This window comes from Hibiscus syriacus, unplaced genomic scaffold (assembly GCF_006381635.1).
Source record: "Hibiscus syriacus cultivar Baekdansim isolate YM2019G1 unplaced genomic scaffold, ASM638163v2 tig00110596_pilon, whole genome shotgun sequence".
In the NCBI taxonomy this organism is placed as follows: domain Eukaryota; kingdom Viridiplantae; phylum Streptophyta; class Magnoliopsida; order Malvales; family Malvaceae; genus Hibiscus; species Hibiscus syriacus.
This window is the reverse complement of record NW_024062794.1, coordinates 1,769-19,282: the sequence shown is the minus strand read 5'-3', so window position 1 is coordinate 19,282 and position 17,514 is coordinate 1,769. Positions and strand designations below refer to the sequence as shown.

Genomic DNA, 17,514 nt, shown 5'->3' with positions numbered 1-17,514 from the left:
AAGAGGGCTGTAAAGGTCACATTTTCTAAATATTAATAGAATCTGAATTTGTTAACTAATTCTAGGGCTGTAAATGTTAGGAGACAGATCGAGTTACTTGAGATTGACTCGGTCAAATCTCGATCAACACTCGAATCGAATGGACTCGACTCAAGTTCGACTCAGATTCTTAACGATTCAAAACGAACTATTTGATATTCAACTCGAAAAGCTTGCAAGCTACTCAAAAAACTAATATATTAAATTTTAAATTTTTTAAAATTAAATTATTAATAATATTAACATTTATATATTATTTTTAAAAAATACAATATATTCTGATTCAATAGAATCGAGCTTTAATTTTTTTTATTTCGAGTGAAAAATAAAAATTTTAAACTCGTGAACTTAGTCCAACTTCAAAAAAAATTTAGTTTGTGTCAAACTTAGACAATTTTAAACTCAAAATTTTTTGAATCAAGTCAAACTTAATAATAAAGTTTTCAAGTCGAATCGAAACCTAACTAATTCTCATAAAGAAACATGGATCATTCATCTTTTCTTTTGCCAAATTTACATATGGAGGTAATGGTAAGAGTAAGATTAGAGCTTTGCAAGAAAACTACTTTGTAAATTCACTTCTAAGCTTTCTAAATGTTCCAAAATCTGAACTTACATATCATCATCAACCAAAAGCCCATACGGACATAAATATTAGCATAAATTCCCCCTCAACATTAATTACAAAATTAAATTAAATTCTAATATATATTATATGCCTAACCTAGCCTCATATGCCACCCCAAAACTAATGTCCCCGAGCAGACCTCATTGCAAAATAGCTGGAGGATCTGACTTTTGCTCAAGCACTACTAATAGCTTCAACCAAGAATTTGTCAAAGCAGTTTGACGCAACCAGATTAGCACTACCCGATGTCAGTATAGTCCGGTAGGATCAAACAATCATCAAGGCCTGAAATAAAGCCAGGGGTATAATTGTGTGGAACCACATCAAAGCCCTCTACGTCAGATGCGAAAGCCTCATCCATGCTTGAACAGAAATCACTATCTACGCCATCAACCCAGCTGCCATCATTATTCACCAATGCCGGATCACATCTTAAGTTAGGATCATTGGGAGCAATTCTACCAGCTTGTTGAAATACTTGCTCAGCAAGTAAGTTGGATACATCACCATGCTCCATTGAAGCCTTCTTTAGTTTTGATTTAGGTCTGGTCGTATCAGATACAGGCAGCTTGTGCTTCCCCAAAGACTGCAATTTTTGTCCTGACCGATACTTGGGATCATTAGTTGGGAAGGCAGCTGAAGCCCAATGCAGAGCACCTTCGACACCAGCCATAGTTGCTACCCTGAGAAAAATGCCTCTATTTGGTTAGTAATCAACAGAACAGAACCCGGGTACTTAAAAATGTACGACCATTCTATCAACCAATGTAACCACATGCTACAGAACAATGACTGAAATTATCATCATCCCATTTTGATATTATATAGAAAGGCATAAGAGTTAGAGCTATAGTCTGAACTAGCATGCAAGAGATTCATAAGGACAATCTTTCAGACTAACAACAATAACTCCTAGCCAACGATTCACTACCAAGTATGGTACCTAATTTCTAACTAAAATAAGCAGCTATACCTGAAACGATTCTCAGCCAAAACATTTGAAGCTTTGAGATGAGGGTCTTCTCCAGCAGTCTTGTTTGTAGATGTAACAGGATTAGGGCCATATATTGATAAATTCATTACTGGTGGAAATGGAATCATAGAATCATCACTGTCCCTCTCGATTTCCAGTGTTATCTCCAAACTTTCTTCAATCGCCTGTGAATCCTCTCTATCAGAGAGGGAAACTGCTTCATTCCACTGTCTATCGCTGGCATCATGCAATGCAGCTGATAACAACTTGCTGCACTCCTGCAAATTTGAAAATTTCATCCGTGGTGTCATATCCTGTGAAGAACGCTGAGGTGTGTGGCCAATGAACGGACTTAGAAACCTTCCCCCTAAACGAACACCATTCCGAGATGATGAAACATTTTTTCGATATTCAGGGCGACGTGTCACCCTCCACACAGATGAAAGTAAGGCAGTAAAGTGCTTTTGAAGAAGTAACTCATGATCTGGCTGTGCAGCAGCAAAGTTTAACAGCATTCGCATGTTATCCTGCCATGATATAATATTGATGGATAAGGCTTCTAGCTTCATTGACTATCATAAAAAAATTAATTTGTTGAATGTAATTAAATATATGAACACATTAAGTCAACCGCACAATATGCATATATTGTCATCAGCCAGAAACACTGGTAAATAGGGGGGCAAAGGGGAGGAACCAGGGGAATTGGGGGTCAGAGGAAGTGCAGTAAAAGAATTTGTTTTACAAAAATAACCTGGTGGTGAGAACCACATTAAATATTCGCTAAGACCTTCCTTTTCCCAAAAATGAATAAATAATAAACATATGATATGCAAATCATTGTAGTTTTAAAACTTTAGACGTCAGAACAATGTTCACCTCAAATATTTCCCTATTTCTTGCTTTTATCCTCCTCGCCAACTTAAAAGGAACGAATAGCATACCTCTGTTACTTTCAGAAGAGCTTTTCCAGAGCCTACATAGCCGATCTTTTCATTACCCAAACTGTCTGGTGCAGCCAAAACATGTCTTTGAATTAGTTCCCTGAACCTCTCACAACAATGAACTGGATGACGATATCTACCCCTGTAAAAGCCACCAGCAGTCATGCTATAGAGAGCATCACTAACCAAACTCCAATTTGAACCATATTCATGCACTACCGCACATAAAATAGCATCCTCCTGTGCCAACCAAGAATCAGGTGACGGAACACAATCTTTAGACCAGATATTGCCCTTCTTTAATTTCTCTGGTTTTATCATCAAGACTCGTTTCATGGGCATGGATGTAATGGAAAATTTGCCTCCTGTTTTACTCCTGCTAGCAGGTTTCAGCTCAACCTCAACAGAATTGCTTTCACATGGGTTTACCTCTGCGCAATCACCATTCCTCTTACGAGTTGTACTTGGTTCCAATTCTCCCAGAGGCTTTTTAAGTTTTTTGGGCTTTTTCTTTGAGCTCTTCCCTTCATCACTATCATGCACTATCTCGACCTTCTTACGTTTTTTCTGCATAGATGAAGATGGTGATATGATATCAGAATAAGAGAGCTCTTCAGGCGATTCAACATCATCATCGATGGACATAGGTTCTGCTTTTGCTCCCTGTTTTGCAGGTTTTGCTTCAGAATTTAAAGACCCCTTCTTCAGAGACTTAAACTTGGCTTTCTTTGGCTTCTTCTTCTTAGATTTTGCCCTAGGTTCAGTAGTCATTTCATTCCTGTAAACAGATGACAGGTTAAAATTGAAATTTTGATCCAAAAGCCATATATAAGGATTTGACTCATTCCATCAGCAGACCTACTTCTCATATTTCAGGGACACGAATCATTAATTTGTAAGTGCCTTTTTTAGATCACCTTATTATCTATAAAGAATGTTGTGATTCATCCCTAATCCTAGTTAGAAGATAAACTTAGAAAGTTGCAAGATGTTTTAGCTGATAGAAAATCCAAATACAAGCTCATATTTAATGCAAAAACCATTGTTTTAAGGTACAAAAATCATGCAATAAATTCTAAAGCCTTGCACATCCAATCTTTCAGCTGTTAAGGGTGCTGATGGGATTCCTATGTGATAATCATATCATCCATTGCAAAGTTGAACTTGCAAATTTAACATATAATAGTAAGCAGTTACCACTACAGTTAAAGAGTTTTTTGTGTTAAAGCCTCATCTTTTAGATTTGCTAACATGAATTAATGCAGTTGCAGATAAATCTTGTATTACTCAATAAATCAAATCACAATCTTATTGTGTCATGCGCAAATAAAAAGAACATAAAAGTGATAGCAGAAAAGTTTTGGGTAAGAGTTAAGAGACATCTTACATTGCATCCAATTTTGCTTCATCTGCCTCTTCCTTCTCTTTGGCCTCAAACTCTAGTTCTTCCATTAACTACATGGTACAAATTTAAGAAAATAATATAAAATAGCTGCCTCAAATAAACTACAACATAATAACAAATTGTTTAAATGTCTGTACATAGAAATTTACTTACCTGATGTTGAACCAAAGCAACTTGCTGACGATATGCTTCTGTAGCAAAATCAGCATCCCATTCTGAAAATGGTTCATAGCAAGGCATTACTTCAGGATAGACACAACTAAGGTCATAAATTTATTTGCTTTTCATCATTTCAAATATTTTTATGTATAAAGTGGAACTGTATGAGGCTATGAGCAATCCCTGGTTTTGTATGATTAATAACCTTAAAGGTATGCAAATCATTTGCGCCATATAATTTGTTTCTTGCTGAGGAAGAATCACATAAAAGGAAACAATGTAACCGACCTAATTTTGCCACTGACCTTTTTAAAAAACCTTTAAAAGCTAATTGCTTCTCATAATAACATGCCAAGCAAAAAAAAAAAGTTTACACTGAAAAAGAAGACACTCACTCTCATACACAAGAGGTTCCTCATCATCGTCAATCTCAGCTTCCATTTCCTCCTTGTACTTCTCAATTCGATCAAGTTCCCATTCTTCTTCAAACTTCAATTCAGGTTCCATTGCTCCCTTGTCTATAATGGGGTCCCATAATTCCAGAAAACGGACTGCATATCGATCAATTGGTCTTAACTGGTTCTCGAGCAATGAGATAGCTTGTCCTCCTGCTGCAGCAGCAGCTGCCATCTTCTTAACATCAGCCAGCATATCAACATCATCTTCTTTGCTAGTAAGAATAAGAGCTTTGTCGTCAATAGGATCACCGGCATTCGATATCAGCCCATTATCTTTATTTGAAGTAACCATAAATCCAGCTTGATCAGTTGACTCATCAGCCTTCATGTCATCCTCATTTGCAAACTCGTCATCTTCCAGTTTGCTCATAGCTTCCTCTGTAAACTCCTGGTTGTCAACAGCCTCTTCCTGTTCAACTTTCTTCAATGCCATGTAATCTGCTTCATCTTCTGCATATTTCAAAGCAGCTTCGACATCAGCATTAGATACAGAGTCCTTGATCCCGTTGCTTTGATTTTTCTCTTTCTGACTCCTAACAGTAAGAGTCCTATGACCTGAAAACAATTCCATGGGATCAAGCTTCTTGAAAAAATCAGTATTATACGCTCCACTCTGTATAACTAGATCATCAAGGGCACGCTTCTGATTTGCTTTCTTCAAAATGTTTTCTTCAATGGTGCTCTCACTGATCAGACGATATATGTGCACTTCACGTGTCTGTCCTATTCGATGGCAACGATCTTGAGCTTGCTGATCCATGGCAGGATTCCAATCACTATCATAAAATATAACTGTATCTGCCCCAACAAGGTTAATACCTACTCCTCCACTACGGGTTGATAAGATGAAAAGAAAAATTTTATGATTAGTGTTGAATCGTTGCATTAAAGTTTGTCTCTCCTCAGGTTGAGTGGACCCATCCAGACGCATGTAAGTATATCCATATATATTTATGAAAGCCTCCAATATGTCAAGCATCTTGGTCATCTGGGTAAATATTAATGCTCGATGACCTTCAGACTTCAGTCTTCGTAGCAAAACCTCAAGCTCCTGCAACTTACCACAGTCAAACTGTATCAATCGCTTGTCAGGAAAATATACCTGCCTCCGGACAATTGCAGGTCTAATAGGTGTTAAGAGGGAAAACAATTTTTCAGCACATTGTTCTATATAAGATGGATGCAGAAACACAGAAGTTGTCGTTTTGCTGCACCAGCAAACAGGAGTTGGGGCCCGTGCTGCTGGGATTGCAAACATGAAGGACTCAACCAGATGAACCATTGTCTGGAAGCGTTCAACTGGAGAAAGAACAATCTCAGAAAGCTTGGAGGAGAACAAATAGGATCGGCCATCTGCTTTTTGTCGGTGAATATCAAATGCAGGGTGTTTCACAGTTAGCAGTTCCCGTAATGTTGTCGGGTAAATTGGTTTTTTCCGGCATCTCAAAGAATTCCACCAAGCAATTGATGTTGCTCGTTCTTTTGCTTCTCTTAGCCTCTCTTCTCTTAAAGCCTTCCTAATCTCTTCAAATATATTTGTCCCTTGCAAGTTATCCTTATGTCTAGACAAGGGTTTAATTTGCTCAAGATTATCCTGGTCAACACGTTCTTCTATTAAAATTTTCGGAGTAACCAGTGTTTCTACTTCATCACTCTCCCAAGATGTCATGCTAAAATCGAGATCAGTAAATAAAATTCCCAAACCCTTAAGATCTACAGTTGAAAATGGACGAGGGGAAAGAATTGAACAAATAGAACTACTCAACTGGATATGAATACCACCCATATCAAAAGAACTCACAATTGACCGTCCCTCAAATAAGTCAGGATGGTTACAGACTTTTCGAAGTTGCATGATCACACTGATCATCCCAAAAAAATTGGCACTAGCAAGAGTGGCTTGTGTCTCTGAGCTGGCAATGAAGTCTTCATACAAGTTACGCTGCCTTCTTGAAAGTCTACAGTATATGACATGCTCATGTTTCATTGGAAGCTGCTTTTCGACATCTCTTTTCAATCGGCGCAGTATAAATGGACGGAGGACATTATGCAAACGGTCAACAACCTCTTTGTTTACTTTTTCTTGTCCTTCTATCATACCTGATATAGGATTACAGAACCAATCCTTGAATTCTTGATGAGACTGAAAAATGTGGGGCATTAGAAAATGCATTAGTGACCATAGTTCCATGAGGTCATTCTGAAGTGGTGTACCAGTCAACAAGATCCGACGTTTTGAATTGAAGTTCAAAAGAGTTTGCCATCTTTGTGACTTCCAGTTTTTAATAAGATGAGCTTCATCCAAGATTAAGTATTTCCACTTCTTTCGCTTGAAGACCTTAGAATCTTGTATGACAAGTCTGTAAGTAGTTATGCATACATGAAATGAATTTGGTTTCAACCAGCCTTGCCTCTTCAATTTGCGCTCTTTAGCACTTCCAAAGTATGTCAGGATTTTGAAGGCAGGACACCATCTAAGAAACTCAGTTTCCCAATTGAGCATGACACTTGTAGGAACCACAATTAGATGAGGACCCCATATTCCCTTTTCACAAGCCAAGTGTGCAAGAAGAGCAATTGTCATGATTGTCTTTCCAAGCCCCATTTCATCAGCTAGAATTCCATTTAACCTTTTCTCATACATAGTAACAAGCCAATCCAAGCCAATATGCTGATATTCACGAAGGGGGTGTTTGAGAAGAAAAGGGAACTTTGTACGAACATTAGTAGTTGAGAATGTATTGCCTGTTGGTTGTGCTGATCTTGCAGCAGAAGCAGCATCAGCAATTCTATCCTCGCTTTCCTTTTCGTCTTCCAACTTTCTATCAGGGCTTGCTGCCTCCTCTGCAGGAGGATCCACAACTCCCAGGGGAGCACTGGATTCAAGATTTTCACCCTTAGAAATACCCTCCTCCCTTGCTTCAACATTTCGATGTGTTGGTGAATCCAAGTGGTCCTCCGATAAAGCTGAGGCATAATCTGATTCATCTCCAGACACACCACCAGCACTGATGTCCTATTTTTGATATAAGTGGATAATGAAGAAAAAATTAGATACAAAAAAGGTAATCTCAGGACAAAGGAAGAAACAATAGTTTAACCGACCTTTTTATACATTCGAAGCAATTCTTCCACAGGAATTTCACTCTCCTTTTGCAGTAAGGCAATCTGCATAAGAGCTGCAATGTTTAACCAAAGAACTACGACAAGAACTTCTACACACAAATTGGGGATAAAACATCTCCAGAAGGTCAGGAAATTGATACATAGAAATACAAGCCATGTTGAGTATGCCCATTACCTCATCCATAGGATCGCTAAAATCTGCTTTTGCCAGTTCCTCCTCCTCTGATAGCGTTGTCTCGTCATCCTAGTCATTGGGGGTAAAAAAAATATGAGAATCAATCTATCAAACAACCAAAATGGTCAAATAAAATTTTAATCAATTTCGACCAAGGAAAGACATACATCCATACAGACATCATATTTGACAAAACAAGAAAACATACATTCAATCAATTGATCAAAACAAGGTAATTTACGACCCTTCTGAGTATAACTAATGAATCAGAGTGAACAACATAATTTAAAAAACGTGAATAACCCATTCCCTCAAAAATATAAAATGGAAGAAGACAAAAAATTAAATGTGATTCAAGTATAACAAATTATGAATGCTTCTTAAGCATGGGGAAGAGAATAACAATATATATTTCAACAAAGAAGAAAGCTTCATAACAATAAATGTAGGGAAAATAGACCAATATGCTTTCCTATCTTGCAGAACAGCCTATAATTTGAGATTTCTTCAGGAAAAAAAGTTTTAAAAGATCAATCGGACAGGATGAACAGTCTAAAGACTCACTGTGCCTTGCTGCTGTTCTAGAATACAGCAGCTTATCTAGAATAATGCAAAGCAATTTATAGCAATCAAAAGAGAACCAATGGTACCACTAAAACAGTTAAAGCAACCATTAAATCTCTTTCTCCAACCAAACCTGTCTAACCAAACAATCTAACACAAACAGAATGAAATATTTTGAATAAAGTCTTTAGACAAAATATTAAATAAACAATCTAACATATAGACAGACAATAACACAAACAGTTTAGACAAAATATTAAATAAAGTCTTTGCAATATTTTTTTGTTAAGATATCTTGAATGAAATTAATTTATTTTCTTAAAACTGCATAATGTCAACTGATGGAGTAAATACAATATCATTGCAAAAGCAAATAAATATTCATAAAACATGCAGGAACAGAAGTGCAATCAGAATGCATACTTGAAAGTGGAAATCCCTTCCTTTTCAGGGACACTCTGGCGTGTCCTAATTTTTTTTTATAAGAATAGGAGGCCTTGTTAAAAAAACCCCTTCTTGATTAATGGAGCTCATAGGCAGCTCCTTAATCAGTGGAAGGAGGAAAAGAGTGCCTTGGAAATATATTAGAATCATGAAAAGTACATAGGAGTTACAACAACCTTCAAGTGCCTTGGAAGTAAAAATAAAAACATAAAAAACAGCCTTAATCAACACTTTAAAAATCAACCTATACCAGCCTTAGCTAGGGCATCTGCCTCTAGGTTAGCTGTCCTATTGACCCATCTAATAACACCTTCAAGATCATTAAGCCTAACAACAATCTCTTTAACAATAGCAGCGTAAACGGTTGGGCATATTTCAACTTTCTTAATCCAATCCACTGCCACCTTGTTGTCACTCTCAATAATCAAACGATCCTTGATCAGATCTCGAAAGGTGTCAAAAAACGATAAGCCCTTTTGAATAGCTTTTAAACCAAACAATCTAACACAAAATTAGCATGCGGGAGATCACCGATTATTTACTCTCATATTCCTTGGGCATAATATCAACTCATCATATCAATGCAACTAAAACCCAAAACCTGTTTTTTTTTTTTGGAAGTTGGAGTCTCATTAAAAACTCCCTTCGTATTCTTCAACATACTTAGAAGTATGTTGAAGAACATAGGAAGGAAGAAAAGAGTGCCTCATATTTTATTAAAAACCCAAAACCTGTTGACTGTTATATACAGAAATATGAAGCATATGACCAGGACTAGAAACCTTTTATGACAGGCATCCGGCACCAGCATTATACAAACAACATAACATAAAGACCAAAGGCAAACCAACAAGGAAAGGAGGAAGAACAATATCTTCCATCAGCGAACAAAAAGCAGAAGCAGCGAACTCAAATGAACACTATAATGACAACACCAATAATGGAAACTCCCCAAATAGCTAAAGCAAACAAGAGGTATAAGTCGGGCACATCTTTTCCAATTAAGCCTTCTTTATAACAGCAACAATTCTCCTCATTGATTAAAAGCAAAAAATTCCAATATAGGCATTCGAAAACTACAATGTATCAAGGTATGTAAAAAAAGCTGCTTAGGTACCAGAACAGACAAGAGTCCATAACCAGGAAAAAGGAGATACCATTTGATGTACTGCCTCTTCGCCAGCAAGGGTAAAATCACCATCCTCCTTCAGGTGATGAAAAAAAGGCAATAAGAAGATTATCATTTGATAAAAAGAAGACATAAAATCAAAGAAACAAAATAACAAAAAATAACTGTTTAACCTGTTCATCACTGAAATCATATGGTACATCTTTAGGTAGCTGCCCAGAGCTTTCTGACAGATTTCTGGGCGAAGATGCCTCAATATCTGGTGAGTAGTTTTCTGACTTGGACAAGACACCGTTGCTTTCATTCTAGCATCAGAAAATAAACATCATTTTGAGACAAGTACTTCCTTTGCAATTGACAAGAACAACCACAAACACATACAACTTACAGAACGACGAACAAGAAAATTGGTTGTCTCGACTTTACTGTAAGCAGAAACATGATTTTCATTGCCTGTGAAAATTAAAATTTTCAGAACTTTGAGTAGATCAATTGATCCATATGGCACAACTAACAAAAGTTATAAACAAATTATCAGCCTTACTACTATCATCATTCACCGATATTGACTCATTTCCATCCTCCCTCTTTTCTGGACTACCTTCTCCATCAGCTGTGAAAACTTACATTGATCAACATACTACATTTTAACCAAAAAGAAAAAAAAATTAACTAAAATGCAAGCATGAAAAGAAGGATGCAAATTACATGGATGACAGGACAAACATCAAATACTTCTAGTCTATATCATGTAGATTGTAGATAAGACTTGTAATACTGATTGTAAATAATTAGTTAGTTACTTAGGATAAGTCTCTAGTTTATCCTTAATTTAAATTTTAAGTAGACTTTTACTTAGGTTAGACTTCTTGTACATGAGGTCCTTTAAAAGGGAAAGGACTCTCCTTTTGTAACAGAGTTGAGAAATAGAAAACATAAAATTCTATTTCTCTAAAACTTACATTAATGTATTAACACGGGTGTAAGTTATTTTTACATATCATCATAATACAAAAAGGAAACATAACTAACAATGCAAGCACTAATCCATATCATAACATGACTTGGCAGTTGGCACATAAAATGAAAATCAAAAGAATCATCACCCCTTCCCCTCCCATTTTTTGCCACAGAGAATTATGTAGGGAAAGAAGAGAAAAAGCATATAAACGTAACATGTTACCTGTTTCCACAGCATAACGCCTGAGAAGCTCCTCAAGTGGAAGATCTATTTCACTATGCAAAGCTGCCAATTCTTCTTGCCTTTCTTCAGCAGTAATAAGAGCCTCATCTTCCTCTAGTGTTTGCTCGTCATCTTCCTAAAACAAGATCATCAAGAAAAAAATATTGTCACATGCTCAGACCACCAAAGCTTGAATGTTTACCGAAAAATAATACAAAAACAAAAACAAAAAAATAAATTGTCTACAGGAATTTCTATGGAGACATTTACACCCATAATCTCCTTTTTTTCCTGTTCTTTTTCTTTTCACTATTTTCTCTAAAGAAATTAGATAACTAGTAAAAAACATAAACTCCACCATATACTTCATATCACTCAATTCTCTTAATCTATTCTCTCAATTCTACAAGCTTTTCCAATTCTTTCTCAAATTCACAAATACTTCACAGCTGGGCTGTGACCCTCCATAAAGTTTGTAATCCTTTTTCATTACTCTCCCAATGACACAATATTACAGGGTACAATATATGACATGAAAGAAAAGATAAAAAGGAATTCTTCAAGAAAATCTTCACTGATTCTCCTTCAGAATATATTGAAGATCAAACCACACAGCTTGGCAATTTACAAGAAAAATAAGAATCATACTAAACTACAAAAAAATCATAGAAATTTTCTGTTTACATACCCAATAAATTAAGGCATGCATGTCATTAATAAAAAGCAGATCTTAATTAAAAGAAAAATACTTACAGATTCTTGTTCAGAGTGCACATCAAAATCTTCATCAGCATCTGAAATCATATCAGGAGAGGCTCCATGAGGCAGGCATTTAAATTACTTTGATTGATATGGCATTGATGAGGCAATTAAAAGTAATAATGAATCTATGAAATTCTGATTACCTGTATTCAAGTCCAAGGGTTCACCAGTCTCATTCATATCTGCTTTACCAGGAGAGTTTATTTGATTTTGAGCAGGATGTTGTTGCACAGGTTTGGACGGGTCTACTAAATTTTCTGCTAACATTGTTGAGTACCTAAAGTCCAAAACAAATATAAGTTCACTTTTCCTATGAAGGTATTGAAATTTAGGGTAAAAAACCAACCTCTCAGTTTGCCCTAAAAGAAACTCAAGTTGTTTATCCAGTGTCTTTTTCTTTTTCTCATCAAGCTCCATCTGATGCTTGTAAAGCACCTAGAACCACAAATTTAAATGGATAGTAAGATTCTTGATGCTAAGAAACCAAAAAGCATTCAGATTAGATCAATTGATAGTGACTTGCCAGTTTCTCTATTTTCATCCAAAATTTCTTCACGTCCTTAGAAATATTAAGTGCAACTTTCCGCAACCGCTGTTCCTCATCCTGATCACAATGGCATACTAGATTTAACAAATTAACAAAGGGTAGACTGACGTCAACTCAATCATATAAAAATGCCTTTTATACATTTACTAATACAAACAAAACTCCAGGAATAGTAAATGATATGTTAAAAGAACTACTGCTCCTTTAGTTTAGCAAGAGAAAAAGAAACCTTCAACTTCTTTTCTCCCCTGGTGGCCTGATCCAACATGCCCTTGCTGGCTTTTAATGCAACCTTCTTTGCCTGAGCCAGTTTCCATTTCCTCTCTGACTCGAAGTCCTGTTAAAATCCAATTTAGTTAGCAAGAGAGGAAAGCATGGAAACTGTTTCATATCTGCTGCAGGGAGAAGCATCCAGGCAAATAACATGAAGACATCCAGATATAAAGCACAAATGTCACAGTAACATTTTATATTTATGCACTGAAAAATGAAAACATTTGGAGGCATAAGTTAGTCAATTACCTTTGATAACCAAGCCATTTCCTCTAAAACATGATCCCAGTGAGATTTAGGACGTTGGGGCTCTCTATGTGCTTCAAGAGCCTAATATGAAGTCAAAACAAAAGATAATCAATACCAGAACACACTCTAGCAACACAATCTCTTACTGTAAAATCTAACCAACCTGAAGTTAAATCTGGAGGTTTGTCCACAGGCAATACAAAATCAGGACAGTCATTCAGTATTCTTAACTAACTATACCCATACATGTCAGCATGCATAATTTAAGAGAGAAGTCATCTTTAGCAGAATACAGACTCCCACATGCAACAATCATTCAGTCCATCTATATCACCCAAATACCAAAAGTTTTTTTCTTCAGAAGTAAGAAGCTATTGTAGTTACAGTTTAAAGTTAAAGAATTGACTTTCTTAAAAGGGTAGTCATGCTACTCCGGGCATAGCAATAACCAGTTCAAAACAATAATTTGCTCCAAAAGGAAAGGATGAAGAGGTATCAAAGGCAACCAAATGATCATCATAAGTGAATAAAAGATATAGAAGAGCAAAATCTTCGATAGACAGTGTTGAAGACAGGAATAGAGATAGTTAAAACTTAAAACATATAGCTGTTCGATTAAAGTAGTGAACTTGCTCACGCTATTGTACGTTTTAAGCTTTTCATAGCAAGACCAAGTATTGATGTTGAAAATAAAGCCATTATTTCTCTTAGCTCTAATCTCGGCATCTTTTAAAGAAAAATAACATCATTCAACATACCAAGGTTTGATGCTTGAAATCTAAATTATAAACAAAAGAGTTGAACATCTAACAAGAATATTGTTAAATTATGCTTTTTATTTCTTCAGTGTTCATTAAACAATAAGAAAAAACATTTTCAGCAAAAATGGATAGGAGATTTCCCTTAGAGTAAAACAAAATAACAAGCAAATGGGTAAAATTATTTAATCTAACAGGGTTTCAGACTTGAAGTTATTAGATAAAACATTTTATTTCTAGATTCCATTAGAAACTACAAGGTGATTAAAAACACACACATCTAATTAGCTATCAATTATCAATTCTCTGATACAATGTTTTCCATATATTTTATTCATTCGATATAGTTTGTCACAAAATAACAAAGATTTAACTTCCTCTGGACAAAAGCTAATTAGAAACTGAAATACAACAAAAGTTTCATGACAGTTGAGCACATAATCCAAATTCACCCTAAAAAGAATTGATCCTCCACTCAAGATTTGACCTTTAAACTTATTTACATTTACGCACATGCAAAGATGTGAACAATGCATAATGATACTAACAACAAGGCTAAAAACATATGAGACAAGAAAAGAGAGCTACAGAGGAATCAGACACTAGTACCTTTTGACGCCTAGCTTTTGTCTCATGCTCAAACTTAGACTTCAGTCCTTTAGACGCCATTATATCGCTTCGCTACTTAAATCATATTTTGCATGGGGAAGAACTGTGGGGGGAAGCCAAAAGAATAAATATATTAATTAGTAGAGTACCAGATAATAACAATTAATTTTGGAAAGCATGAACAATCAGAAACATTAGTTCACATTTGGCAATGGTTCATAAAATTCAAAAATGGCTTATTGTTCACCACTTCACAACAAAGAACTAAAATATATTGATACAAACATCCGTGACTTCAACCAGAACAAAACTTTCTCAGTCCACAAGGACATTGCAAACCTAAAAATGTTTTTTATTGGCAGACAATAAGCAAGCAATTTTCACTTCCTATGCACCATAATACATCTCAAGCCACACGATTTGTTGTTAAAAACTTTGAATCAACTATTTGATTGGCTCTAGTTCATCTAAAATCAAAGTCTTAAGTTTGCATGTTCAATACAATCACCTTAATTCACAGTCAAATAATATCTTCCTTCTTATTTTTATTTTTAAGAGAAAGGACAGGAAGCTGAGCTCTCTTGACATAAGAGAGCAGCCAATACTCACACGCAAGACTGCCAATGACCACTTGGAACCCCCTTTTTGGAGAGGCAAGAGTCCCAACAAAGGTGTGAGGCACCAAACCAACAAAACAAAGAAGAGTAGAAAAAATGCAACTTAAAGTCGGATGCAACTCAAGCAAAATTATTCCTCTAAATATGAGTATTACAACATCTCCATTTTAACTCCAAAAGCTTCATTACTTGTTGGCAGTCGCAACAAACAAGCAACTACTTTTAGCAAAATGCATGATAGTGTAAAATTGGTTCAACACTAAATAACTAGCAATAGTATCTACACACCGTCAAATCTGAAACTTGATATCAAAATTATTGACAAGAATAAACATAATCAACTGATTCATATAAGACTACTAAATCAACACAAATGATTATTTAATTATAATTACTATGGAACAAAAAAGAATACCAAGCATTTAGTGATCCATTAGGTGACCAAATAAGCACCAGATATGACTATTTTATCCAAAAATTGCTCTATCCATGCAGGAATATTCAAGCTCAATAACTCCGCCTAACATTAATTATAAGATATTTGCATGGAAATATTGGGGAAAAAATAGAAACAACAATAACTATGTTGCATGCAATTCATTCATCTCGAAAACACCTACTCCACAAAATACTTCATCATTCCAGGAAAAAAACCATTTTTGCTTAACTGCACCAAACAAAAAATTCAAAGTAATAACAAAAACAGCTAATTAGAAACAATTGGCCCAAACATGCAAGCCAGTTAAACCCCAAGTCTATTATCTTTTTAAAATTAGGGTATTCCTCAAAGCAACATCCGAAAGAAGGCCATAAAATGAATTCTCTGAAGCACCGTGACTTGGAAAATCAAAACTAACTGCATTCAAAGCCTTCCCTAACAATCAATAACAAAGACTCCAAACAATAACTAAATAAAAATCCAGAATAACCGAGGGACGCAATTAAAGCAATGTTTGTCTAGCCGTAAGCTTTAAACCAATAAAGAAAAAAATAACCCCTACACTGTTTCTTTGAGAGGCAGGTTAAAGCAAATCCAAAACAAGTGAAAAATAAATAAATGAAAAACCAGCTCATCCCACAAATTAAAGGAGCAGTTGTACATCTGTTTCGAGCCGAAACTAAGCGGATAAAGCAAATCATGAAAAAACTAAGGTGGGTTTTAGTTTCTAGCTAGAGATAAGCTAAAACGAGACGGACCCATTGCCATTTTTAAGCCATAAACATGCTGTGAGATTCGCTTTTGTTTTTATCAAAGGAATCGCAAAAGAAAACACGCGTATAAATATATAAATATAAAAACATATATATAAGAGATAAAGAAAGACCAGCCACGGCTTGAAGAGCAGCTTACGGTGGCTGCGTCGGCGGGATGCGGAGGCTTCGATGGTGGCGGTGATGGCCGAGATACGGAGAGAGAAACAGATCAGAGAGATATTTTACTTGTTTAGTAGGGTTATAATAAATCAGAGTTTTCGTATTTTATATCTGTGTTACCATTGTTATTTCTTGGATCCGACCAATAGTGTCCCTCCACCTGTCCCAAACTTTTCTAGCCCTTTCGCTTTTTTAACTTAATTTTACAGTTTTTCGATACGATCCCTACACTTCCATTTTTTTAACCATTATATCCAAAACGAAGTAACAAATCTCCTTGATTTTTTGGATTCCAATTCCAAACCAACATAATATATTTTTAACCAAAAGCAAATCATAGTTGTTCATTAAAACTTTATATTTAGCCCCATTATGTCCAAATTAAGGCCTTAGATGATTTTTAAATATTTTTATTGTTTAATAAATTAAATATTTTTTAATAAGACAATAATCGTTAATTTTATTAGAAATAAAAAAATATTCAAATTACAATAAAAATTTGTAGTCACAACAGTAAACTAAAACAAATAATAAGAACATTTTACTACAATCATTAACACAGGAAATTAGTTACTCAAGATAATACAATGAACATATAAGGAAAAGATTAAAAATCTAACAAAATAAACTCAAATAAAAAGTAGATACGAAAAGATCTGATCGTATCGATAAACGAATCACAAAAGATGTCAAACTATCGAAAAATCACCAACAAACCACAAATTAAAATGAGCAAAAAGTACCCAAGTGACGTTGTGTCAAGACTGTGCTTGTAAGAACACAAACTAAAACAAGATTGTCACCCTCCAATATAATATTTTGGGCTCATACATCGTGAGCTTTACACAAACCATTGAGACCACCCCAATATATATATTTTTTTTTGGTCACAAAGATTAGCACCGCACTAGCAGTGGTTACTACAGCCTCTCAAGTCAGATTGATCAGAGTTTATTATACTTTGGGCATCATGAGGCTGCTGTTGAAGCACATTGAGCCCCAAGTTAGTGTGGCGTCCAAGATTAGCTAGTTTATCGGCTAGTCTGTTAGCTTCTCGAGGTATATACCTGAACATTACAGTCCAACCACAGCTTATAA

General features: G+C 35.5%; 1 protein-coding gene across 3 annotated transcripts; it reads right to left on the bottom strand.

Moving 5' to 3' along the window:
- Nucleotides 1–680: 680 nt before the first annotated feature.
- LOC120133745 (protein PHOTOPERIOD-INDEPENDENT EARLY FLOWERING 1-like) lies at nt 681–16,469 on the bottom strand. Of its 3 annotated transcripts, none has more exons than XM_039150264.1 (21): nt 16,368–16,469; nt 14,426–14,528; nt 13,059–13,139; nt 12,766–12,873; nt 12,513–12,593; nt 12,336–12,424; nt 12,133–12,266; nt 11,981–12,021; nt 11,228–11,363; nt 10,589–10,657; nt 10,433–10,497; nt 10,218–10,349; nt 10,073–10,120; nt 7,908–7,976; nt 7,712–7,774; nt 4,544–7,622; nt 4,143–4,204; nt 3,972–4,039; nt 2,585–3,362; nt 1,641–2,167; nt 906–1,350 (listed from the first exon to the last, which is right to left on the bottom strand). In XM_039150264.1, the coding sequence occupies exons 2-21, from the start codon at nt 14,483–14,485 to the stop codon at nt 906–908; spliced, it is 6,135 nt and encodes a 2,044-aa protein (XP_039006195.1). In that variant the 5' UTR covers nt 14,486–14,528; nt 16,368–16,469. The 3 variants fall into 3 exon arrangements, with proteins under 3 accessions (XP_039006197.1, XP_039006195.1, XP_039006196.1); XM_039150265.1 differs by having other exon boundaries at nt 16,394–16,465; XM_039150266.1 differs by lacking the exon at nt 16,368–16,469 and having other exon boundaries at nt 681–1,350; nt 14,426–14,485.
- Nucleotides 16,470–17,514: the final 1,045 nt, after the last annotated feature.